Below are 27,306 nucleotides of genomic sequence, written 5' to 3'. Positions count from 1 at the left end.
TCAAGCAAGCCGGGCCGAAGACGGCTGAAATGCCAGAAACCGGTCCCCGGTAGCTTGTTTCCTTCCCAGTGTAAGAATTGGCTTTTGTAGTTTGGTTTGCCCTGTTCCCATCATGCACTGGGACAGGAACAGACTAATTTGCATACAGCCAGGTTCTGAAACTGGGATGGTGCAGTGAGCTAAAAAACGGTGTTGGATCTAGCCCTGATCTCTTGACTGGGTGAGAGTATTCTGCTTAATTCAGAGACTCTGTCCCTCACCACCCCTTGTTGTAAATATTTTTGTCCACCCTAAGCGTGGAAGGGTATACTCAGATGTGAGTCCCTTGCTCATTGCACCATCAGGATTCAAGCAAGCCGGGCCGAAGACGGCTGAAATGCCAGAAACCGGTCCCCGGTAGCTTGTTTCCTTCCCAGTGTAAGAATTGGCTTTTGTAGTTTGGTTTGCCCTGTTCCCATCATGCACTGGGACAGGAACAGACTAATTTGCATACAGCCAGGTTCTGAAACTGGGATGGTGCAGTGAGCTAAAAAACGGTGTTGGGTCTAGCCCTGATCTCTTGACTGGGTGAGAGTATTCTGCTTAATTCAGAGACTCTGTCCCTCACCACCCCTTGTTGTAAATATTTTTGTCCACCTAAAGCGTGGAAGGGTATACTCAGATGTGAGTCCCTTGCTCATTGCACCATCAGGATTCAAGCAAGCTGGGCCGAAGACGGCTGAAATGCCAGAAACCGGTCCCCGGTAGCTTGTTTCCTTCCCAGTGTAAGAATTGGCTTTTGTAGTTTGGTTTGCCCTGTTCCCATCATGCACTGGGACAGAAACAGACTAATTTGCATACAGCCAGGTTCTGAAACTGGGATGGTGCAGTGAGCTAAAAAACGGTGTTGGATCTAGCCCTGATCTCTTGACTGGGTGAGAGTATTCTGCTTAATTCAGAGACTCTGTCCCTCACCACCCCTTGTTGTAAATATTTTTGTCCACCCTAAGCGTGGAAGGGTATACTCAGATGTGAGTCCCTTGCTCATTGCACCATCAGGATTCAAGCAAGCCGGGCCGAAGACGGCTGAAATGCCAGAAACCGGTCCCCGGTAGCTTGTTTCCTTCCCAGTGTAAGAATTGGCTTTTGTAGTTTGGTTTGCCCTGTTCCCATCATGCACTGGGACAGGAACAGACTAATTTGCATACAGCCAGGTTCTGAAACTGGGATGGTGCAGTGAGCTAAAAAACGGTGTTGGATCTAGCCCTGATCTCTTGACTGGGTGAGAGTATTCTGCTTAATTCAGAGACTCTGTCCCTCACCACCCCTTGTTGTAAATATTGCTCCTGACTAATAGTGCGTGTCTAAAAAGCCACTCCGCAGTAGCAGGGGCCTGTGGAAGCCATGTTGATGGGAGAGAGCACCTGCACCTCAGCACTGTTTGGCAGTGGTAAGGTGCCCAGAGACCTAGGTCCAACAAAAAGATGGTGGAAAAAACAAGGCGAAAAGGACAAAAAAACAGGGTAAGACCAGCCTAGGGCTGACAGGTCTAACATTACCTTACACACAATGTCCTGCAAACTTCAAAATGTGACTAAAGTCACATTTTCTTGAATTACTGTGTCATTATTTTATAGCTTCAGAAAAAAGCCACAAACTTCCGACCACCCAGCATTTCCTCAAATCTCCTGATAAAAATGGTACCTCACTTGTGTGGGTGGGCCAAGTACCTGTGGCAGGGAAGAGCCCAAAACATATTGTGGAGAGATCAAAATGATCTATCATAAAACAAACTGGTTTCGCGTTTTTGGTCCCAGGCTCGGCGGCCATCTAGGGAAAACGTACCTAACCCAGACATTTCTGAAAACTATACAGAAAGTGGAGACTAGGGATGTATGGCTTGCATGGATCCCCCAACATTTTTCTACTCAGAACCCCCTGAAAACTTTAAATATAGCTGAAAAACTAAATTTTCCTCACATTTCTGTCTGGGGTCACCACGTCAGCACAAAGGTCCTGTGGAGGCACAAAAGTCACCCCATCCTGGAGTCCCCTGCGTGTCTAGTTTAAAAAAATATATAGGTTTGCTAGGTTTCCCTAGATGCTGGCAGATCTAGGGTCCAAAATTCACAGCTAGGCACATTGCGTAGCAAAGGGTCAGTTTTGCCGGAAAAATGTGGTGTCCATGTTACATTTTGGACTGTTTCCTATTGCGTGGACTAGGCCTACTCACATAAGTGAGGTGCCATTTTTATTGAAAGACTTTGGGGAATGCTGGGTGGGTGGAACTGTGTGGATCTCCACAGATTCCATAACTTTCCTTCACAGATATGTGAGGAAAATGTTGTTTTTCACAAAGTTTGAGGTTTGCAAGGGATTCTGGGTAACAGATCCAGGTGAGACCACACAAGTCCCCCCATTTCTGGATTTCCCTTGATGTCAAGTTTAAAATTTTTTATAGGTTTGCTAGGTTTCCTTAGGTGAGGGCAGAGCTAGAGTCCAAAATCCACAGCTACGCACATTGAGAGAAAAGGGTCAGTTTTCACTAAACAAATGTGATGTGTCCATGTTGCGTTTTGGGCTGTTTCCTGTCATGTTTACTATGCCTACCCACACAATTGAGGCGCCATTTTTATTGGGAGACTTTGGGGAATGCTGGGTGGGGGAAGTATGTAGCTTCCAGCAGATTCCAGAACTTTCCGTCACAGAAAAGTGAGAAAAACTTGTTTTTGGACAAACCTTGAGGTTTGCAAGGGATTCTGGGTAATAGAACCTGGTGAGAGCCACATAACTCACCCTATCCTGTATTCCCCTGGGTGTCTAGGTTTCAAACATGTACAGGTTTGCTAGATTTTCCTAGATGCCGGCTGAGCTAGGGGCCCAAATCCATAACTAGGCACAATGCATTAAAAGGGTTCACTTTCTGTGGAAAAATGTGATCTGCCCACATTGTGTTTTGGGCCGTGTCCTGGCACGGGTACTTGGCCTACCCACACAAGTGAGCTACCATTTTTATCTGGAGACTTAGGGGAACAGAGAATATTAGCACAAGTGTTATTGCCAAATAACTTTCTTTGAATTTCTGCCTTCCAAATGTAAGACTATGTGTTAAAAAGAAGTCATTTTGAAAAATGTCCTCTAATTCACATGCTTGTATGGGTACCCCGACTTTTTCGGAGATGTACACATAACCACTGCTGGAAAGAAAAAGAGATGACAATGGAATTAGAATGTTAGCACATCCAAAGTATTCAGTAAAGGTTTTAAGTGCACTTTTGTCAGATTGGCGTGCTCAATGAAACAGGGGACACTATGTCACCAAAATAGTGTCACATGTGTGAGCAAACCACACATATACTTCTTAACAAAATTTGTCCAGAGCACCACCACTATAAAACAATTACAAGGTCCGTATTTTCTATGGGTCCTTTCAGTTGGGTTCAACAGTAAACATCGTTAGGTATACAAAAACAGCCAATGGAAATTTCCAAATTCTTTATTTGTTCACAATCCAGCTTGAACACACTGCTGACACGTGTTTCGTTGAGAGACGACTTTTTCAAGGCTTAATCAGAACTGTAGTTAGAAAGAAGGTAAACAGCACAAAGCATTGGTATTCTCATCGTCATCAAAGAAAGTAAATTAGTCCAGGACTTTGGCCAAAGACAAACTTGCGTTAGGGCGGACAGTCGCTTTGGCTTTTCTGACCGCTTCTGGCAAAACCAAGGGCTAGGGACTTACCAAGGTTTTGGCTTCTTTCTTTTACATTCCTGTGTGGGACATGGAGATTGGTTCTCAAGCCAAGGTCTATTTGTACTGTGTCGCTCTGGACTAATTTACTTTCTTTGAGAACGATGTGTATACCTAGGTACCTTTAGAATCCTCAAGATGTTTAATGGAAAGGTCGCAAATTTAGTGTGGCTACCTTATGTGGACAGAAAGTTACAGGGGCCTAGCGTGAACTAACTCAAATAGCCAAACATTTTTATTTATTTATTTATGCGATTTTATATAGCGCGAACTTTACCCGAAGGTGTCAGAGCGCTTTACATAGGACCCAGTTTCAAACATAAGGACTGACGGTACAAAAAGAATTAGCAAATTTTTGACTTACATAAGAACCAGTTGAAAACATACGGACTTAGGATTACATGCGTTATAAAAAAGGTACAAACAGAAAAAAATTGCAAATGTACAAGAGATAAAGTCACACAAGGAGGAGATACAAATGGATAAACTCTAGGCATATACTAGTGAAATCTCTATCTACTTAGGGAGGGGATACACATGGATATACTCTAAGAGTCACATAGGAAAGGTAGAGAGCAGAGCGGACTCCTGCATAAACTAGTGATTAGAGTTATCTCTATATACATAGGGAAGCACTGGGGTCCTAGTAGCGAAGGGGTTAAATCTTGCCTGTCGCCCCAGTGAAAATGCTAATGTACACCCCAGAGCTAGTAAATTGCTATAACGTTTTCCCTCATACTCATAAACCGGTGACAAACACCCTAGTAGTACAGAATGAAAGGATTGAATGAAAAGCAGGGGATGGTTATGTTTGCTAGCATGATTTAAATATAAAACGGAGAACTGACCAAAGAAAGACATGCACAGCCGGTCTCTAACAGGTGGCAGCCTTCTCGGAAATGCAGTGATCCATTCCAGCCGTATGTAGAAAGGCAAAATTGCAAAACCCGTCAAATACTTTTAAATTAAAATCATTATAGTTAAACTAGATACGAAACCGTAATACTTTTAAAAATTTGGAATAAATGATGCTTTATGAAACTGCTATGCAACAGAGTGAAGTATTACATCATATCTACTTTTCATATAAAATATGTATTTTAAAACGTTTCCAGTACAACGAAAGCTAGCCTGTAACGTATCTTAAACGGTAATCAGTGTATTGTAAAATGGCGACCATATTTTCGTTAGCGAAAGAAGTGTTCACTGCGTCTCAACCCTCGCTTTCACATCACTGACGTGTCAATCACATATATCTGGCTGGGTGAGGCTGTCGTAGTCACCTAGACACCCCGTGGGGAAAAAAGGCGGGCTCCTCAGGGGCAGTTGAATTTACGATGTCTGTGCCAGACTGTGTCAAGAAGTTCCAGCTCCTGGTGGCGCTATTCTTACTAAAACACTCACACAATGGAGGTTCTTACGCATGTACAACAATTGCATTCATAAAGACAGTATATTATTCCAGTTTCTTTTGATGTGTGGTGTGTAACGAGAAGCACACGACTATTTCGATAGTTTTCTTTAACCCTTAATTTGCTATGCCTTTGGAAATGTACCATTTTGGCAGTGGCTGCTTCAACTTTGTTGTGTGGCGCAGGGGTGTCATGGGGGCGGTGAAACGGGTCTTGTGAAACACGTTTAATTTTAGCCTCTTCCGAGTCCGTTGCAACACCCCACTGCAATGATACCTCCGAATGATGTAAGGACAATCGTAACATTAAGACACCTCTGAATGATTTAATTAAGTAACACGAGAATGGGCGGGGACAACCCAAAAGGCAAAGAAAATGGGAGGGGCCAAGCTGCACCCTTCTGCTTTCGTTTTAACGTTTACATCGTTTTCTATCAGTTATTTCACCCCGAAATGAACCTGGGTCGATAGCACCGGTTAGACGTCGTGGAATTTTTCTTGGCTGGTTCTTGCTGTTGCCAGAGCCGGGGAATGAAGCCTGCTGTCAGGGAGAGGACGTGACTGCCTGGCGAGGATGAGGCGGGAGCGGCTCCCTGCACCGATGCAAATCACATCGCCTATCCTAGACTTCTCTTGCTTTTGTATATTTCATTTTTAAAGCAGTCTTCGTTATTTTAAATTGTTTTCGAAGGCAGCTGGCATGGAGGCGCTGAGGAGGTTGCAGCTTTGCTGGCTGGTGGCTGCAACGCTGGGTGAGATTGATTTTTACCATTTATTCTAACCATGTCCAACGTCTGCGTTTGTACACGGAAAATCAGAAGCATGGCTACGCTGTACTACCGTTTCTTTCTTTTTTTTATTTTAAAGGAAAAACGTAGTAATTTCGATATATTTAATCATTTTGCAAAGCAGTGAGAAATTTAGCTGAACACTTGTGTTATTTATTAGGCTGCATTGCAAATCTCAGCATGTACGTGCAGTTTATCAAGCTGTTGAACACATAGTAGATATTCTTCAGATATTCTTCACTCTTAGGTGGGCAGGGCAATGAAAAAAATAATATATATATATATATATTTATCCGATACCATATCAGTGCCCTTTAAACTGCCCTTCCAAACCTATATAGAGTATGTGCGTGCACTTTGTTAAGCAGGGGCACACATTTTTCAGACTATACTTCATTTAGAGGACCTTGCATATGATCGCACTCCTTTTTAGGTTGTTTTTAACCAAGCTGAGGTTGTGCCTGTTAGTGGCTTTTCCCAGACTATAATTATATGTATTCAGCTTAGCTCCCAAGTGCCTCATATGACGTATGACACCCTCCACCAGTCAGTACTTTTTTCTCGGTTACATTTCGCATCCTGGTATTTTTTAGCTGATACATATAATGGAAATTAAGGACTTTGACCATAAATGGGCTAAAAGTGGAACAAATCCTATTTTATATAAAAAATAAATAATAGTCTTCTATTTAGTATTGATGTCTTGCCATACAGTAAGATTTATTGGAGTTTTGAGATACACGTCATGTAATAATTTTTTTAACTTGTTTTTATTTCAGTTCTGCACAGACATCACATTACATGTTAACCCTTCAGTTCGCAGTGCATCAGAGAGGGCTCAGGAAAAACTAAGTAGCAGTACATTGTGTCACAGCGGTCTGCATTGATAATCATATGCTCCGCTCAGTAGCTTCTTTGCTTGGCGCGTGGCAATTGTGCGGCACACAGAACTGTCCCCACAAAAAAGAAATATATGCAGCATTAGCTAATATAACTTGTTATAAAAGAAACAAGAAAAAAGAAGAGTGAGAACATTGGCAGTGACTGGTGGTGTAGCCCGGCCAAAAAGAAAACACAATTATTGAGCGGCAGGCTGAGAATTCAGAATGTACAAGGTCAAAGCTGTCTACTCTCCAGTGAGGGTCACTACAGTAAGTGGGCGGTCTTTTAGAGTCACCACCGGGGCAGCAGACCAAGACAGTGCAGTTTGCGTGAATAACGAAACATATCAGAAGCCAAGTTAGGACACCGTTAGTGGTATATAGGGGAAACAGGCACAACCACCTTTTGCCGACCCTGCAGCCCTAGTCGTTAGCCCACCCCTTCTCTACATTGAGGCCCTCAGCACACCACTGCGCCGCATATTGCAGCAGCCCCGCAAAGTAATAGGGTCTAAAGTCCGGGAGATCTAGACTCCCAAAATCCATATCCAACTAGAGTATCTCAAGTTTTACCCTGCTGCATCCTCCGGCCACACCAACGAGACCAGGAGACTGTTCAAGGTGTCAAAAGTGGATTTCGGGATACAGCAGAAAAAGTTCTGGAAGGCTTAAAGACAAACGGGAAGCACATCCTTGCCAGGGCCACTCGTCCCACAACCGAGAGGGGGAGTCTGTTTCAGAACGGGATGGATTCCCTCAAACCTGCAATGACTGCTCCCATCTTGAGGGAATACTGAGCATCCAGCGGAGCAGCGCTAGGGGTAAGACGGTCACCAATGCGTACTGGTAATATTGCACATCAAGCAACACCCCTGACGTCCTTTTTCTGCTCATGAAGCCCGCAAGCAAGCTTCACAAGTCATTGTACTTGTAGCAGACCGCTGTAGGCACACTTAGCCTATATTTTTCACTTTTTTGTAAATACACAAATTTTTTATTAATAACTAGACGTGAGTAAGGTGGGAAGGTTGTGCCCCGGTCCTGAAGAAGGAGCTTGACTCCGAAACATGTCGACAACGCACACCAGAGGTCCTGTTCCATAAAACAACAGGTTCGACCTCACACTGCACTTCTTTTAACAGTACCAGCCAGAGTTTGGAATACATTTTTTCTTTTACACTCATGTGCCAGGTACTTTTTAATCTTTCACCACATCCCACCACTCACTTATAAAAACATACCCCACACACCGCACACCACACATAGTCAATTCTATAAGTGCTCCCGCGTAGCCGCAGGTCGCAGCACGCCGCATCCCGATAGAGGGATGTGAGGACCCCGATGATGAAGCATGACACCAAGGGGCCTTTTGGTGTGTGAGGGGTATTTTACAGAACACTGAGTGCTTCAACATTCGTTGATCACTCCTCCCCCTTCCTTCCTTTGAGTTGGATTCTCTATGTTTATTTAAGTATCAGTGTGGAGCAAGAATCCAACCCTCTGCTCTACCTCCCTCTTGTGTTTTTTGACATCATCCAGCGAGTGAGCCACCTGTATGCCCAGGTAGCCACAATGGTCACATTCCCAACCAAGCTCCACAGTGGGGAGATCCACAACATCCACCCCATGCCAGTGCCGCCAGTGGGAATATGACTGACTTCCAGATGTTAATATGTAGGCCCGATACTGTTCAGAAGGATGCCAAAATGTCCAGGAATGCAGATTCTGCCTCTGCCGGTTGGCAAATGTAGAGAAGGGCATCATCCGCATACAAAGAGATTACATGGGTACGACCATCAGCAGTGATACCCCACTGGGCCATATCCAGCCGTAGCCATATCACCATTGGTTCCATTTCCAGGGCGAATAAAAGCAGGGACAGCGGACACCCCTGCCTTGTGCCCCTCTCAATGAACGGGCTCTCTGATATCAGGCCACCATTCCAGACTCGAGCCCTCGGTTGGCAATAGAGGAAGCGGACCCAGGATATAAACTCACGACCCAGCCCCATTCTCCTCAAGACCTTCCGCAGATACTCCCACCGTATGGTGTCAAACGCTTTCTCGATGTCCAGGGCGACAACTGCCGCCTGGGTACCTCTATCTGCCACCAAGTGTAGTATATGTGAGAGGCGACGTACATTCATGTGTGATCTTCTTCCCGGCATGAATCCGCATTGGTCCTCGTGGACCAGGTGTGTTACCACTCTGCCCAGACTGTCTGCAATACCTTAGGGAGCAAATTGGCATCGACTTCCAACATCGACAGAGGTCTGTATGAGCCAGGGTCGTACACGTCCTTACCAGGCTTCGGGAGCATAACATTCTGCGCCTCTCTCATAGACATTGGCAGAACTCCTAATCGCTTGGCCTCTTGCAAGTTCTCCAATAATCAGGGAAGTAGTACGTCAGCAAAGGTCTGGTGAAACTCTACCGGGAGGCCATCAGGTCCCTGGGACTTACAGCGTGCCATACTCTGCACTGCCTCCCGCAGTTCATCAAGTTGAATCGCTATGCCCATATCAGCCGCCTGTTCCTCACTGAGGCAGGGGAGGAGCACATCGTTTAGAAACTTTGGAACCTCAGTCAGAGCAGCACAAGGGCCTGCAGCCAGATGGTTTCGCAGCAGGTGGTACCATCAGGGCGCCTTAACGTCGGTATGAGGGGGAGGCTGTTTCTGCTTCAGCAGCCACGCCAACAGTCTCCCTCACTTGTTGCCTTCTCTATGCAATAGCTGGCGGTATTCTCGCCTAGTGAAGCAGTCTAGCCTGTCCCACACCTCCTCAACTTAGCACTTTGCCCGCAGAAGTGATTCGTTACGTGGCTCTGGCTCTTGTCCCCTATGCTGCAACTCGTCCAGCACGTCCTCCACCTCGGTAAGCTCCCTCTCCAGTCGTCGCTGTGAAACCCCAACTTTAGACAAACATTCTCCTCGTGTCACCACCTTTAGGGTATCCCACTCCAATCCCCTACTGGCAGTGGATGACCAATTGGTGTAAAACAAATCCTGCGATGGCACTCTAATCTACTCCTGGAACACTTCCTCGTAGAGCCTCCGGATGCAGGCACCTCAACGGAACCCTCAGTCTGCTCTGGTCCAACCCCCACTCCAATAGTACCGGGGCATGGTCTGACAGGAAACTGATAAATAGAAGGGGGTTCCCCGAGGGGGTTAGGATGGATGGCAGGAATGGGGATTAAACAATACAAAATCAGAAAGAGAACCCTGCCGGGGCTATATTGAAAAGGTCCTGAAACAGGATCCTAGGGTTTAGAATATGCAACATTGGGTACCATCAAAGCCACATGTATCTACGTTTTAGCATTTGTAAATGTCGCTTTTTTCAATCTGAAGAACCGTATAATCAACAAAAATATGAATAAAATAATCAACAATGAAAAAATGATAGCCTTCGTGTATTACAGTTGATATGTGGCTTTGATGGTACCCAATGTTGCATATTCTAAACCCTAGTATCCTGTTTCAGGACCTTTTTCAATATAGCCCGGGCAGGGTTCTCTTTCTGATTTTGTACTGACAGGAAACTGATCAATAAGAGGCCTCCCCTTGAGTAAAAAAACGAACAAGTCTACTAGAAACAGCTCTGGAGGGCGTGTAGGAAGTATATCCTCTCACTTCAGGGTTCATCTCACACCAGATGTTGATGCAGTGCAAGCGATATCCATCACTTTCAGCAAAGCTGCCATCATATTGGGCTTAGTATGCAGCCTCAGGGATGTCTATCCAAATTACCGTCCAGCCCACAATTAAAATCTCCTGCCCATATTATCGCCACACCCAAGTAAGGAAATAGCGAGTTTTACCTGCATCTAGAGAAGCTGCTATCATTACATTCAGGGAATAGATATTCATCAGACAGACCTCCACACCATCTAGTGTGCCATGCACCACCACATATCTTCCCACTATAGCCATATACTTGGAACGGGACCTGTGGGGCCCCCCAAATCACCACCCCCTCTTGCATATGTGGAGTAAGTGGCGGAGAACATCTGTCCCCTCCATTTCCTATGTAACTTTTGGGATCTCACAGGTGTGTCTCCTTCAACATCGCCATCGCCACAAGGGACCCCTGTCTGTGTGGGTAGGTCTGGACCCTGTAACGCTACACAAAAGAGTTGAGCCCCAGCACATTTCACGTTACAAATTTAAATTGCCCCATCTCTCATAACCGAAGGCCACCCCTGCTCCATCTTCCCACCTCTCCGCCACCATCGCTGCCACCAAAAAACATAAGATTAAAAACTGAAACTCCAGACCCCCAGGGTATATACAGCAAAAACAAGTTGTGTATCCCCAATTTTTCCCAATTGCTTCATAACCTTCCATGTCCCCAATCCCCATAAATACACAGAAGCCATGCCCACACACCCAAAATGGTGAAGGATGAACAAAAAGCTTGAAAAAAATATTAAACAACACCAGTCACCACCTAGGCACTCAATAGACAGTGAATTGAGCTAATCATCATGTTTCCGTGCACTTCACAATCAGCCATTGAAAAATACTCAGCGTCAGGTTGGGCTGGTGTGTGGTACTGTCATGCTGTGAACCACCCCAACGACACCCTCCTGGCCTTGGCCTCCACTCACATTCAGCCATACATCCAATCCCTCATCGAACATACCCTTTCACATAGTGAGATTGTAAGCAGCGGAAAGATATGGAAAGGTAAATCGAGGAGAAGAAAGTGAAGATAAGAGATGAGCAAAAGAAGGAGATGAGGAAAGAAGGAGGAGTGTCCGCCAGCCATATTGCCGCACCACTCTCAGTCACATCTTATACTGGCCAGGATCAACAGCCCCCAATGCCAAATAATTTCAGTAATCATTCTGGCTCTCCGCCACCAAGGCCGGTCACAAGGCCAACCCCTCCAGCAAGTCATCACCCATATGTCTGGATCATCATTCCACTGCCAATTCAGGGATCATCTGGTTTGGGTGGTCTCTTCCACCACATCCCCCATACTGGCATCGGAGTTTGAAGCAGTGACTTCCTCCACTAGAGCCCTCGCAGCATCACGCTCGCCCTGCTACAGCAGGGGATCTACTCTGAGCGATCGTCTGTCCTCGCTGCCAGGGTCCGGCTGTTTCAGATCCAGGGAATCATTGTTGCTGGGTCAAAAAAGCTCACCTGGCTAGTCTTCCCTGTGCACCATATTTCGTGCCCTTTTTGAGCCAGAGTTCTGTGCAACCGCCATCCCCAGTTCAAAGTTCTCCCTTCGCCTCGCACCTCCAACCAGGACACGGTCTCCATGTATGGCTCAGTTTAGCAGGATAAGGAAGCATGTACTGGAGGTTCATCGCCCTCAATTTCTGCTTTACCCCCCAAAGGGCACCCTCTGTTGCTGCACCAGACGTGTGTAGTCTGGAAAAATTCGAATTACATGATTTTCGAAGGTGGGGTCCCCCTCTCGGTGGCTGGCTGTGAGGATACAGTCACAATCCCTGTAGTTGAGGACCTTTGCGATAAGAGTTCAGGGCAGGGCACCCACAAGGGGAGGCGGTACGAGTGCCCGATGTGCATGTTCGATCACCAAGATCGCAGACAGTTCCGCCATAAGGAATGCTTAATTAATCAATTTCTCAAGAAAAAGTACCGGGGTTCCCCCTTCTGCCCCTCCGGAAATCCAACAAATCGAAGATTACATCTTCGCAAACGGCCCTCTGCATCCTCAGCTCGGCGTTCCAGACTTTGACGGATAAATTAGTGTGGGCCGCCTTCAAGGGAGAGATCTCCCCCTGCAATTCAGTCACAGTCTGTTCAGTGGCAAGGGATCTTTCCACTGCATTCCGAAGATCCTCTCGTAAAAGCCTGACATCTAGGGACATCGCATCAATCTTCCTGCACGACCACGCTAGAGACCTCTATAGATGTAAGTATTTGGGCTCCAGTAGGATCAGCCTGCTTTTTTTCACCCTGGGAGCGACTCATATAGGGTATCTGTCTTCGAGGTGCCCCCCCCGGGCCGTGTACTGACCTATCTTCATTTGTTGAGCCCCCTCTCTGTGGCCTGTCCTTGCCATGTCTATACGTTCTTAGTAGCGGAATAAATATGAGCGGAATCAATGTGTCACAAATATGACATCACTTCCTGCACAGAGCAACACAATTTAGGGGCGGGCTGCATATCCGGGAGAACCGTCTCAGGTTAGCAATGGCAGATCCCAGTGCAGCCCACCGCGATGGCCCCCCAATGCACGACGTACAATCACCAAATTCCCTTTCAGCGCACCTACAGACTTGCATGCACCAACAACTCTGTTATGGCATTTATCCAAGAGCGCGGGCTCCGCCTAGGCATCCAAGAGGCAAATGAGCGGAGCAGGTTAGTCAATGCCAGGTAGCGAATGTATAGTAAAATGTAAATAGTAGCTGAGATAAAATCCCTATTACCACCGCAGTCTCATATCCACTTTACCAGTCCCGTGGTGCAATCTACCGGTAAGTAAGGACATTTCCACAATGGCGATAATCGCAAGGATCTCCGGGGGTCACCCAGCCACAGAAGGGACGTTAGGGAGAAGATGCCATGGATCCGGGCTACCCCAGGCGGGAGTCGCTCCCTACCTCATGGCCAATATCGGTTCTGGATCAGTACAACGGAGTCCAGGTGTCTCTATTGAGGCGATCTCCAGCCTCCTCTGGTATTCACAAGCGTTTGTTGCGTTTAACGGGGAGAGGAATCAGTATCCACAGCAACTCCTCATTAGCAATGCGTCGGGACCCCCAGTAGGGCCCGTCCCACGAAGGGGTCTTCCTGGCTTCCCACTGCACTCACCGGCCCTGACCAGGTCACGGTACCTGACCCGTGGGGGCGGGCTAGCAAACTCGATCCATAGTTCCACCGAACTCCTCCATGGCCAGAGCCAGGTGCGGTGATGCAAGGGCGACCCCGCTTTAGGCGCTCAGTCTACTCAGAACATCTGCGTAGTCTGAGTGTAGGCCCAGGCAATTTAGCCGAGCCGACAATCACCGCGGGGAGATCAGCTGTCACAGGAGGCCTCAGGCGCAGCCCTGTTGCAGCAGACTCCGTCCGCTGATCACCAACTCCTGCTCAGCTAGGCTCGGGATATCAAGGTGCACGTAGTCTACCCCTGTCGCCAAGGAGTAGGCCCCAGGCATGATCCGACCCTCAGCGTGAGGCCCAACCAAGCTGGTCACCCCCAGCGCACAGCCTGATCCGCCAGGCCGCAGGCACCAGGAAGTCACAAAATCGGTGCCCCCTGCAGCAGAACTCAGCTCCGCTTGCCCCCCACTCTCGACTCTTTCCGGGGGCAGCGGTGCCGACATGCAGCAGCAAGATGGGCAGGCAGGAGAAATGCTGGATACTCGACGGGTGGGCTGTGGAACTCCTCGAGCTGCGTCGGCAACGGCTGCCATCTTGGGCATACCTTCACGTCCTGTAATAATTGTTTTAAAATTAACATAATCATTAGATTATGTTGTAATTTGAATCACAACCATTCATTTTAAATTGAGCATGAAATTATCACCCCCATACAGAGATTTGTTAAATGCCTCGTCCGGCTATAGGAGGAGATTTATTGGATAGTGCTCATGATTGGAAATTCCAGTGAGTGATCTTTGCTGTGTTAGAGTTCTAGGTGGATTTGGAAACAGTCTCAGATGAATGAGGTCTGTATACTGTAATCTGTAATTAAACATTGCACTGTCACGTAAATTGTCTTGAACATTGACAGTCTATTTTGCGTTTTGTGAACATGGGAAAGTGACATTGTACTACTGTATTGGCACTACATGAAATCCATTTAGGTATCTCCCTGTTATTATAGTTAATTATTTCAGCTAGTTGTTTTATTCTATTGAACAGGCTTGTTGTGTTGTGTTTTTGAAGTTCCTTTAGGTATGGCAACTGCAAGGATGCCTCATTCACCACAGCTTATTTTCAAGACTGGTGAGCCCTAATTCCATGGGCAAGGTGGAAACAATGTGTTGATTCATATCTAGTGGTGATTGACGAAGAGACATTTTCTTTAATTCGGAAGCTTGTTTTTTTAATGTCAGTAGTGCAAGACTGATGAAAGTAAGTAACCATGTTGGAAGCCTAAGTAGCATGGCATGGAATTGTATGTTTGGGGAACTCTAATTAGGGACCCGTTATAGTGTTTTATGAATAATCTAAAAATTCAGGAAAAACTCCTATCTAAAAATCCTGAGCTCAAACAGGCCATTGCCATATAAAGGGGACGAAGCGCATGCCAGATCGGGTGAGGGAAATTAGAAAAAGAGGAATAGAGTCTCCTAAAAGTTGCAAGGGTTGAAACATGGAGCACTGTGGATGTTTTGAAGACAAATACGTTGTTAAAGAACCCACATTTGTGTCTGGTAGCAACAGATGTAAATCCCACAGATATGGCAGCAATATACATTTTGCACATAGCCCTCATGCTTTGCAAAGGACTCCCCCACATAAAGTACAGCTTGAGATGTAATTACAGTGCCCCAGTAAGAATGTTCTTGATCAAGAACAACAGGAGGGGTTCCAGAATGGAGTAAAGAATATGATGTTAAGTAGGAGTGAGTTTAAGGACCTAATGGATGATTGTGATGTTGGCAAAATCATCATGCCTGTGCGCAATGTTGTATTTGGAAAGAAAACAATTGGTGGTTTAGGCTGATTCAGGGTCACCTTTCGATTTACAGGGGTACAAGATTTGGTATATGTGTATGGGAAGGACAATATTGAGTTACGTGAACTGGCCATTAATCCTTTTGGGTCGGAGGGCCGCGCCATTAACCTGATTTGCTATTCCCTAAGGTTGATCAATTTCAAGAGCAGACAAACAGCGGGTAAAATATGTGTAAACCAAGATGCATGGTGTAGGTTTGCGATGTGGATGTAAGGATAGGGTGGTGCTGAGCAATGCGGTACAGATGCGGAAGCATCAAGTTCCGACCATTTTACATGGTGTCAAAGCGAATGTGTGACATGTTGGAGAACACGTTCTGGTGGAAAAACCCAAGCTGTTAAGGAAGTATGGGTGTTTTGGTTACCATGGTCATTTTATTATGACTGAAGTCAGGAAGAATGTCGTCAGAATAGACACGGATGATGCTTTAACTGTTATAGGAATTGGAAATGAAGATGGGCCGGGAAGTGTTGAGAAGCCATAGACAGAGGGTTTGCAATGTAAAGATGAATCAAGGTAACTGCTATGGTTTAAAGACTATGTTTGGGGGTTAATCTTAGTCCAATGTGGGGATTTGCTAGGATTTTTTGTTGCCATTATGCCTGGGTCAAGTCTTTGATGCATGTTTTGAATTCATACTGTTTTTCCTGTCTGTTCTTCTTGTGCAGATATTCTTTATGTCAACTGTGCTTTTGTTTTGCCTTTTTGGTCTTGTGTTTCCAATTATCTTTTAATCTGTTGGTCCATTGTGTTATGTATTTATCCTGGTTCTTGGAGGAAGGGTGATGGGTCATGCTCTGTGGCTCTGACATCCTTGATCAGCCCAGAATGTTAGATATAGAGATTCATTGCGGAAATGCTTGAAGGGGGTTTCCAGGTCTGTTAACCCCTTCCATGCTTCCGTAGGCCAACAACCGTCGCAAGCACTACCTCCGTAGTGCTGCGCACGTCCGTTGGCCGACACGGCCCGCCCACTCATTAAAACGGCCGCACCGCGGCGGAATTTGTGCTGCGGTTAATTTGGGACCTGCCTGCAAGTAGGAGGTTTCAAGTTGTTTTATTTGTTCCCAGTAAATGTCTTCAAGCAAGGCTACGTTGGATTCATCATTTTGAGTACACTACAGTCAACTAAAATGGAATTGATAACCCTCACAGGATAATACCAAACCTATGTAGCTGAGATTGGCAATAATTCTTTATTGTTCTTGAAGCCCAGTGTGCCCTTGCGGAGTCTACAGGAAGAATCAGAAAGTCCAGGGGCTTCCCATGGATCCATTAAATTCTGCATTATACCTACCCAGTGAGTGTTCAAAGAGGTGATGAGGTCACCTTGAGGATCCATTAAAAGCGAAAAACACATTCTGCAGGTGAAAAACTGGGAACCACCTTGTATGTGCACCAGTCGCGTCCTTAAAAATGAAAAGAGAAAACGCACACTTGTGCTTTAAATGCAGTCTGTTTGGGCCCAAGTGACACCGTGTGTGATGCACACCATCTGCTACTGAGCCAGAGGTCTGTCTCCCCACCTGCCTTTCCCACTATCTTCTCTCTAATGAGTCCTGGGTTTTCTCCACCCTGAGCCTGGATCACCAACAATCCAAGTAGAGCAGACATGTGAAAGGACTTGTGCTAAGCAGTACAAATCTCAGGACTGACAAGCAATGGGTGAAGGATTGATATTCAGTTGAAAAGGTCCACATCAACGGCACTGACCTGGACCCTTCAGGATTGCCTAATGCAAGACTGATTCCCATTGTAAACTGCAACCGGAATGCGGATGTGGTGGCCATCTTGAATCATAATGTCCTGTTTTGAGATCTGTGTATATTACAATCCAGTCACCACATTAGGGTTTGGAGCAGCCACTGCTGATGTAGGGGTACAGGCTTGAGAAAAAGAATAGCCCTACACACACACAAAGGAATCGTCTTGCGAAGCTTCCAGATGTCCCAAAAGGGGCCTTTGTGTCTTCCTGGGGTGGCCTGATGTGAATGTCACAGAAGCAATTGGACTGATGGGAATGCAGCAGAAACAACAGGACATGCCTTATTTGAGCATGTTGGAGTGCAATATGCAACGATCCTATGAGCTCCATGACCAGAATTGACTTCACCTACCTCACAGGCTGACTCACAGCAGTCGTGTAACGAAACTTGAGGGGGGCCCCTTGCACAGGGTATGGAGGGGGTCGCCAACTCAGTCAAGAACTCTCAGGCCCACCCTTGTACAGTGCCGGTGGATTTACCTTGGAGCTAGGGGCCTCCATGCACAGCGGGGGCTATTGTTACGCCACTGACGCACAGAACTACCATAGTTGTGCAAACTCATGTGCCTAATCCACCAATGTATTGCTTGTAAAGCTATGAAGCTATACATACTACCTCTGACCACCTGGTCAGAGTCACTGCTCTCCCCCGCGCAGCTCCACTGTTGAGGGTTTGCCCTTAGCGCCTTGCCAGGTAGGGTAGGTGTCCGAGGCCCTCCTCCACCCGCAGGCTCCTGCTTGGGCCGCATCCCTGTTGGTCTAGTGAAAGAGCTTTCTCTTCTGCTTGTCTGCTCTTTGTGTCATCTTTTTTGTTTGACTTTTTTCTGTTTGCCTTTCTTTCCTCTGCTTTTTCCTTTCATTTCCTCTTGTTTCTTGCTCTTTTTCCTCTGGCCCGTTTTCCCGCGTGCTCCCCTCCGCTGTTGCCCCCGCAGCACCTCCCCCCAGCGTGTCACTTCCACCTCCCAGCTATTTACCCTCCCCTCAACCCCTACTTAATGGCGCCAGTGTGCGGCCGCGCCACTGGTGCACCAAAGGCAATCCCGTCCGCGACCAGCGCCAGGGACCCTAGCCCCCCACTGGTACGACCCCAGCAGTCTCCACGCACTCAACCCCAGATGCAACACCAACTGCCAGCTTTCAATGCTGAGCAACACCCAAGGCTCAACCTCCGGCTGACACTGCTGCCGCACCTTCACCCACCTCCGTGGCCAGGCAGCTACCCCCAACACGCCGGATGCCACTGCACTCAAGCCACGGAGATGCATCCTCCTCAACATACGCTCCCTGCACAGACACGCTGTAGACATCTGGGACTTCCTCAACACTCACATGCCAGCCGTCCTCACAGAGACACTCACAATGCCAGCTCCGCCAGACGCTGCAACCGCCATCCCTGACGGATACAAGATCCTGCGAAAAGACAGCATCAATCGCTATCATCCACAAAAGCTCCCTCCGACTCACAACCACCTACTCTGATGACGCCTGGCCCCCCCATAGAATACATCCACTTCAGCCCCAGAACAAAGCTCCGCTGAACACTCGCCTACAGACCTCCTGGACCCGTACCCCCTTCATCAAGAACATTACCGACCACATTTCACCCCACGCCCTCGCTTCTACGGACTACATAATACTCTGAGACCTTGATCTGGACAACCACTGCAATCCCAACACCTCCATCCTCCTGGAGAACCTCACCAACATAGGACTAAAGCAACTGGTCTCCACCCCCACTCACACAGTGGGAAACACACTCGCCCCATCTTCGCCGGAGGGAACAACATTCGGAACTGCTCTAGACAGACCATCCCTGCATCCACTTCTCCAGCATGAAACCCACCGCACACCAGTACACGCGCCACCTCCCACGCAGAAGCTGGAACAAAGTCTGAAGAACACCTCACCTTTGCCCTCACATGCACTTCTCCCCCAACTACGACAGATGCCAACACAGCTGCAAGCAACATCCACAAATGGATTGCCAACTGCGCCAAGACTCTTGCCCCCCTCCAGAACACCAAAAGACAACACAACAAGAAAGCCAGCTGGTTCACCACAGATCCCCGAGAATCCAAGTGCTCCTGCCGACAACTGGAGAAAACGTGGAGAAACAGCAGAAATGCGGAAGCACGCTCCACCTACAAAACAGTCATCACAGCACACCACCAACCCATCAAATCAACAAAGAAAAACTTCATCCAAGACCGAATCCTCTCCAACGCCCACAACTCCAAGGAACTCTTTGCAACCATACATGATTTTGCCAAACCAAACAGCGAAACAACCGACATCCATCCCTCCCTCCCAAAACCTCTGTAACAAATTCAGCCCTTGTTTCACCTCAAGACGCTCTACAACCACTTTGACAACCAAGACCACGGAAGCGCAGAAACTGCCACCCCCAACAACGCCATTCAACATATCCTTCTCACCTGGACCCCTATCACCACAGAAGATACCTTAAAGACAATGAAGAGCATCCACTTCAGAGCACCTTCTGACCCCTGCCCGTCGCACACATGCCACAGCTACACCAAACTATCAACCGCTTCCTTGAGAATGCCACATTCCTCGACAACTGGAAGTGCGCCAAAGTCAATCTCCTCCTAAAGAAGCCCCCCGCAGACCCGACGGACCTCAAGTACTTCAGGCCCATCTCACTGCTTCATTTTGTTGCCAAAGTCATTGAAAAGGCTGTCAACGCCCAGCTAGCACACATAGAAACCAACAGCATCCTAGACCCCTCTCCATCTGGATTCCACAGCACAGAGACCGCCCTCCTCACCGCCACCGACGACATACTCATGCTTCTTGACCAAGGCCACACAGTCCCCCTCCTGGACCGGCAGCCATCGACACAGTCTCCCACCGCACACTAGCCACCAGACTCCACAACGCCGGCATTCAAGGAAAATCCTTAGACTGAATACGATCTTTTCTCTCAGGCAGAACACCGAGAATAAAACTTCCGCCCTACCTCTCAGAACGGACAGAGATCAGATGCGGAGTACCCCAAGAATCCTCCCTCCGCTCCATTCTCTTCAATGTTTACATGGCCCCCCTCGCAACCATCGTCCGAAAACACGGCCTCAATATCGTCTCCTACGCCAACGACACCCAGCTCATCCTCTTCCCCCTCCAAGGAACCCAACATCACCCGGCGCAATTTCCAAGAAGGGATGAAAGCTATTGCAACTTGGATGAGAAACAGCTGCCTGAAGCTCAAATCGGAAAAAAGAAAGTCCTCATCCTTGGCTCTACCCCTCCCGCATGGGACAAAACCTGGTGGCCCCCTGCCCTCGAAAACCCACCCACCTCCAACGGACCACGCATGCAACCTCCGCTTCATTCTGAACTCTTCACTCACCATGAATCGCCAGTCAACGTTCTATCCTCCGCATGCTTCAACACCCTCGGCATACTTCGCAAGACGTTCAAGTGGATCCCCCCCCCCAGATGCCAGGAAAACCGCCACCCACGCACCCGTCACCAGCAGACTGGACTACGGCAACGCTCTCTACGACGAAATCAACAAAAAAACTCCTCCACAAACTCCAGACCGTCCAGAACGCCGCAGCCAGACTACTCCTCGAAATCCCACGACACGACCACATCACGCAACACCTCCGCGACCTCAACTGGCTATCCGTCGCAAAGAAAATAACCTTCAATTTGTTCACATGCGCCTACAAAGCCCTCCACAACACCGGACCTCAAAGACCGAATCTCCTTCCATGTCCCCAACTGAAACCTCCGCTCAGCCGACCTCACCGTAGCCACCGTCCCTCGTTTCCACAGGACCAGAGCAGGTGGAAGATCCTTCTTTTACCTTGCAGCCAAGACCTGGAACAAACTCCCCCTTCAACTCCGACGAAGCCAGACGCTGCTCAAATTCAGAAAGGACCTAGAGCCCTGGCTCATGGCTCATCGAATGACTCTAACGGAGCTGCTCACTCCGCCCCCCCACCCCCGTGCATTGATACCCTCAACGGTTAGTAGTGCGCTTTACAAAACCCTGATTGATTGATGATTGATTGATTGATTATGGCTGACTCTTCAATCAATTAATGTCTGAAGGATGAGCTGTTCCAAAAATTAGAACTGCACTTACAACAAACCATGGCAGACAAACTGCCACTGCTTTCTTATATTGCGTGTTGTTTGCAGTAGTTCTTTCATACAGATAAAGGGACCTACAGCCAGACTGAAAATCATGCGATTGGGTTTATAATTTTCATGCAATTATGTAGGCGTGAGAACTATGTAAACTAAGATTTCCTATCTTGAGACTGTGCTTAAAATACTCATTTATTTATTTATAATTATTCTTTTTTTTCTTTTTACTCCTGCCACCATTTTCGTCCACAAGTTTTCTGAAATATTCTCTTTGAAACTCAAAAAACTGAATTTTTCCCAGCACGAGAATCCAAAGCAGAGTCTCTATTTTGTTATTACCACGGAGTGCCAAAAACACACTGCCATTGCTTTAAAATGACAGTTCGCTGGAAATAAATCCGTGATTTTGTAAACCTACCTTGTAACATCTGCCAAGCTTCCTGTGACTTGTCATTTGCAGAAAAGCAAGAACTCATTTTAATGATGGGGAGTTGCACGCGCAGCTGCCCGCACACGTTTTAATTGCTGTGTGTACAAGGAATCGCACTAAGCTTCAAGCTGAGCGCCCTGTGTAAGTTTATTTTCCTGTCTATGCTTTAGACAAATCAAGTACATTTTGTTTATGCATCAAGTGTGGGCACTTCTCATCTAAAACCCTTGAAGGAGGAGTTTTACATTTTTTAATTAAGGCCAGGATACAAAGTGCCTGAGGTTTTCTACCTGGAAAACTGGTCGAATGCAGAACTATTTTTAGGAAAGAGTACACCCAAGGAAATGAACTGCTTTATTTTGTGAGGCACTTGGCTACACTTACAGTTAGAACCGTTGCATCAGCTTTGGAGTAATTATATAAACAACATGAACGGGCCTGTTTGAATTGGAGCACGTTAAGGTATGTTCTAATTAGGTTTTGCCATGTAATAGGGTACCTCGAGCGTTAACAGTGGCGGCTTCTCCGCTAAGGCAGAGGAGCATGGTCCCACTACTATTTCAGCAGTGCAAAGAAGAATCTGATAATAACCGGACATTATTATCATTTTATTTTTCTATGTGGGACTTGGATTCAGGTTGTGGTGGGTCTTGGCTCTTTGACTCCAGAGCAGAGTGAGGAAGTGTTTGCACTTCCTCTAAGTGCGCATGGTGGTTTGGCCAGCCCTCCTAGGCTGGCCAATCCGTCGTGCTCACTTAGCATGTTCCCCACCGGGCTGTGTTGCACAGCCTGGTGGAGAACATGCCCAGGCTCCAAGGCACTGCATGAGCAGCCAAACATCAGTTCAGGCCAATCACGACGCTACATGAGCACCGTTGTGATTGGCTGGTAGAGTACGGGACCCTGGGTGCTTCCGGTGCTACCAGCAGATGAAGAGGACAGAGGAGAGGTGTGCTGTGGAACGGTCGCGAAAGTGAAGGTACGTTTATTTTTTTGTTTGTCTTTTTATCCAACCCCCCCCCCCCCACCTTCCTCGCTCGTCTCACCACAGCCGTTCCGAAGCAGCCACCACTGGTAAACAAAGGAATGCATTTAAAATATTATTGTAGTCTGTGGGGTTTACCTACTTGGATACATTTGGCCAGGATATCTATGACCTGATTAAGGAGGAGTCCCCTGACATTTTTTGTATTACCGAGACATGGCTGCAGGATGCTGACACTGCTATCCTCAACCTAGCTTTCCTGCCGGAATATTCGGTGTACACGCTTAACCGCCCTACTAGAGGTGGGGGAATAGCGCTTGCTCTTAAATCATGCTATCCCTGTGATTGGAGGGATTTAAAAATTGCAGGTTGTGAAAGTGCTTCTTTCCAGATTTCCATCAGCCCCCAGTTCTCCTTCTCCGGCATGTTATTCTACCGTCCTCCGGGCAGTGATGTGGCGTTTAGGGCGGCCCTCCCAGATACTGTAGGTACGCTGGCAGTGGGATGTGCTAATTTCTCTATTTTAGGGGATTTGAATCTCCATTTTGAGAATCTGACCACCCCTGCTGTCAGTAGTATACTGGCGGATCTCGAAGCCTTTCAACTGTCCCAACGAGTCACTAATCCCACCCATGTAGGAGGGCATACTTTGGACCCTTTTTTCACCAACCTCACAGAGGCTAGGGTTCTTACCTGTACCCCTCTTGCCTGGACTGACCATTTTCTGGTCAGGATCCAGTGCCCATTGTACGAGCTCCCCCCTAAACCCATGGCCAGAGTCGTCCCGAGAGGACACTGGAACAGACTTAGATTAGAGGACCTATACCGCACTTTATCGGAGGACCCACTTGGCCCATTTGATAACGTGGATATGGGCTACAACCTTTTTTGCGAGTGGATCACTCGTGCCTTGGACTCTATCATCCCGGTCACCCTGAGCAAATGTAGCGTAAAGGACCCTAGTCCCTGGTACGATGACTCTCTACGTACATTGAAGAGGGAGTGCAGAGGTGCTGAACGAGAGTGGCGGAAAGCTTATGACACTAGTAAAAAAGTGTCATATCTTGCCACTATTAAAGCTTACCATCGCGCGGTATGCAGAGCGTGTGCGGCTTTTTATTCTCTTGAGTTTCGCAACAGCTCTAACCCCTCCAAAGCTATTTTTAAGGCCCTTAAGGCTCTAATGGCAAAAAAGGCCGCTACCAACGACACTGGCTCTACCTCACATTGTGAGGCATTGGCGAACTTCTTTTTGGAGAAGGTCCAAGCCATTCGTCGTTCATTTTCTAGTCCTATCCAGGACATCGGACCGCCTCTCAGGCCCGAGGAAAACACGGTCCTGCATACGTTCCCCTGTTTATTGCCTGAGGGTTTTAATCAATTGGCCCACCACATTAAGTCAGGGTCTCCGGCAGATCCATTGAGACCGGCTCTTTTCAGGGACCCGCTGTCTCTGGACTTCTTACCAGTGTGCTCTTTGATCAACCTTTCGCTCTCCACCGGCACGGTTCCCGCCAGTTGGAAGCAGGCGGTGGTCACGCCGATTTTGAAGAAGCCGGGTCTGGATTCTCTTAAACCAGAGAACCACCGGCCGATATCTCTTCTCCCGTGGCCAACGAAAGTAGCGGAGGCACATGTGAATAGAGTCCTCTCGGATCACCTTTTGCGGGCAAATATCCTAGATCCTACGCAGAACGGCTTCCGTGCGGATCACAGCACGGAAACAGCCCTTCTTTATATGGTGGAACATCTGCGCATAGGGCTAGATTCGGGTCAAACGGCGGCGCTTGTTTTATTAGATCTTAGCGCCGCCTTTGACACCGTCTCCCATAAAATTTTTCTCCAGCGCCTTGAAGAAGCTGGCATCTCTGGGACTGCCCTCCAGTGGTTCCGTTCCTTTCTTGACGATCGATCTTTTTGCGTAGCTATTCCACCCCATCAGTCCAAATTCCACTCGCTGGACCAGGGGGTCCCCCAGGGATCCTCGCTGAGCCCCGCGCTTTTTAATCTGTACGTGAGGCCGCTGGCTGATGTCGTCAAGAGGTGGGGCCTGACTATGGTCTCATACGCTGACGACACTCAGCTGGCGGTCACGCTCAGCGAGGACTCTGATTTGGACGCCCCTAGGTTCCAGAATGGGCTGAGGGCGCTCGCCAGCTGGATGAATTCCAACTATCTCCAGTTGAACGCAAAAAAAACTGAGATAATGATCATTGGCAAGAAACCGGAACTCTGGGGTGACAAATGGTGGCCTTCGGAATTGGGGCCTACTTCGACTCCGGTAACGGAGACTAAAAATCTTGGTGTTTGGTTAGATCCCGCCCTTAGTTTGGTCTCCCATACCAAGAGAATTGCCGCCAGTTGTTTTGGTATTTTGCGAGGACTAAGACCAGCACTGAAATTTTTTGACGCCTCTACCAGGCAGCTGGTGTTGCAGGCGACGGTGATCTCCCGGCTTGACTACGCCAGCTCTCTTTTGGTAGGGGTGAGCCAAGCGGAAATTACACGTTTGCAACGTATTCAGAACGCGGCAGCCAGAGCTGTGGTTGGCCTGCCTAGGTTCTGTTCCGTTGCTAATACTCTACGTTCCCTTCACTGGCTTCCAGTCAAGCAGAGGATCCAATTTAAAGTGCTTTGCCTGTCCTACAAAATTCTTAAAGGCCTTGCTACCCCGATTCTCTCGAATCTGTTGACGCCCTATGTCCCTGCTCGCTCTTTGAGATCCCTGGGGCAGGATCTGGCAGTGGTCCCTCGGTTTAAGCTTAGCCGAGCTGGAGGCCGTTCTTTTAGAGTTCGGGCTACGACCCTGTGGAACTCTCTACCCTTAGAGATACGTGCGTCCGATAATCTTTTCTTATTCCGCAGGGCCATCAAGACTTATTTCCCTGAGCCTGTTTATTTCCCTGAGCCTGTTTTTTTTAGTTTCCTGTCTGGTTGTTGTGTTGTGTTGTTTTTTATTTTTTTGTCTGGCTGTTGTGTTGTGTGGGATACCTTGTCAGGCGCCAGGACCCTCCTTCGCTGGAGCAGCTGTGCGCTGAATAAATACCCCTAACATAACATAACATGCAAATATACATTTTTGTATCCCAGGTCATTAGAGAATTATCTTTTATTGGCTCATATGTTAACCCTTTGGCTGCGGGGCATATTCCCCTGTTGTGCTGGGGGAGGGGGCGCGCACAGCGCCCCGGTGCTCATGACGACCTGAGCTCGTCATGACCACACCTGCTTCATTAGAACGCTCACACAGCAGGGGACTTTGCCCAGCGTGCGAGCGTTCTAATGGTCATGACGAGCTCAGCTCGTCATGAGCACACGAGAACCGTGGCTCATGACGAGCTGAGCTGGTCATGAGCGTGGGAGGGGTTAGTAACGATCTCTTAAATAGTTTATATATATTTTTTTAACATCACTGCTGGTTTCAGTGCGGTTACTTATAACAGCATCTTCTGAAGGCTAATGCTCAAGTCATTCAAACACATCTTTGCTCGCATAACATATGATTAAAGGACATTTTGAGGTAATATTTTGCAAGGACCCTACTCGGGTTAGATACAGATGCATTTTCCAGAAGTAAGGCAAAAGAAGTCAACCACCTTGCACACAACCGTAGCATGTCATTTCCAGCGTGGAAATGTGAAGATTAATGCAATATTTATGTATTCAATCAATGACTTTTCCCACTTCAGTGATCACTGTATTGTCCACAACGATAGATTGTGTGTGCCAACTCTGCTTTTGTGTTTTAATCCCTCCGATTATATCTGGTTAGAGAATGTGCTACTTGGAGCAGTAAATAAAATAAAAGAGCAGTAAATAAAAAAAATAGTGCTCACGTCCGCAAAAGTGAATTTTTAGGTCTCGTAGCGAACGCAGCGCGTCAGCGCTGTGTCTCCGCTAGAGATCTTTTGTTAGCGAGTGTGCTTCCCAGGAGACAGTTTCGGCCGCGCGCATCCTTGGAGTGGATTTGAAACGGGAACGCGCGCTGTGGCCAGGCGCTGTCTCCTGGGAAGCGCAAGCACCACACACGCATGCGCATACACACACACAAGCGCCCATGCACGCACGCACATACATACATACAGAGACACCCCCCCTGACACACACACGCGCACACACACACACACAAGTGCACCGAGGCCCCTCCTCCCCCGCCGTCACCGTCGCATACACACACGAGCATACACGCACACACACACACACAAGTGCACCAAGCCCCCCCAGCCTTTTGAAACTTGCCTGGGCAATGTCGGGGACTCTTCTCTCAGCACGCGGCACCCAACCTCCTGCTAGCGCGGCCCCGGGTCTCCACACCGCTCACAGGAGCCCCGGGCCGCGAGACGCATCGACTCCGCCTGCCTCCTCTTTCGGTCTGGATGTGGCCCCGCCCCCGTCACAGGCGACCGTGCCTGACTTCCGGGGCGGCCGCGGCGGACTTCCGGGGGCATTTAGGATGCTGCTGCTGATTTCTCTGTCCTCCGTGGATTCCGTCCGTGGATTCTTTCCGTCTTCTGTTTTTCTTG

At 47.8% G+C, this 27,306-nt stretch overlaps 1 protein-coding gene across 1 annotated transcript in view; it reads left to right on the top strand.

The window, feature by feature from the left end:
- Positions 1-5,751: 5,751 nt before the first annotated feature.
- Positions 5,752-27,306, top strand: part of IGSF8 (immunoglobulin superfamily member 8) — a 183,161-nt gene continuing 161,606 nt past the window's right edge. Inside the window, exon 1 of the mRNA XM_086947612.1 lies at positions 5,752-5,892. Within this exon, the coding sequence (XP_086803738.1) occupies positions 5,841-5,892 (52 nt within the window). The 5' untranslated portion in view covers positions 5,752-5,840. The remainder of the gene's footprint in view (positions 5,893-27,306) is intronic.

This window comes from Lissotriton vulgaris, chromosome 12 (assembly GCF_964263255.1).
Source record: "Lissotriton vulgaris chromosome 12, aLisVul1.2, whole genome shotgun sequence".
Taxonomy (NCBI): Eukaryota; Metazoa; Chordata; class Amphibia; order Caudata; family Salamandridae; genus Lissotriton; species Lissotriton vulgaris.
This window is presented reverse-complemented; position numbering and strand designations above follow the sequence as displayed.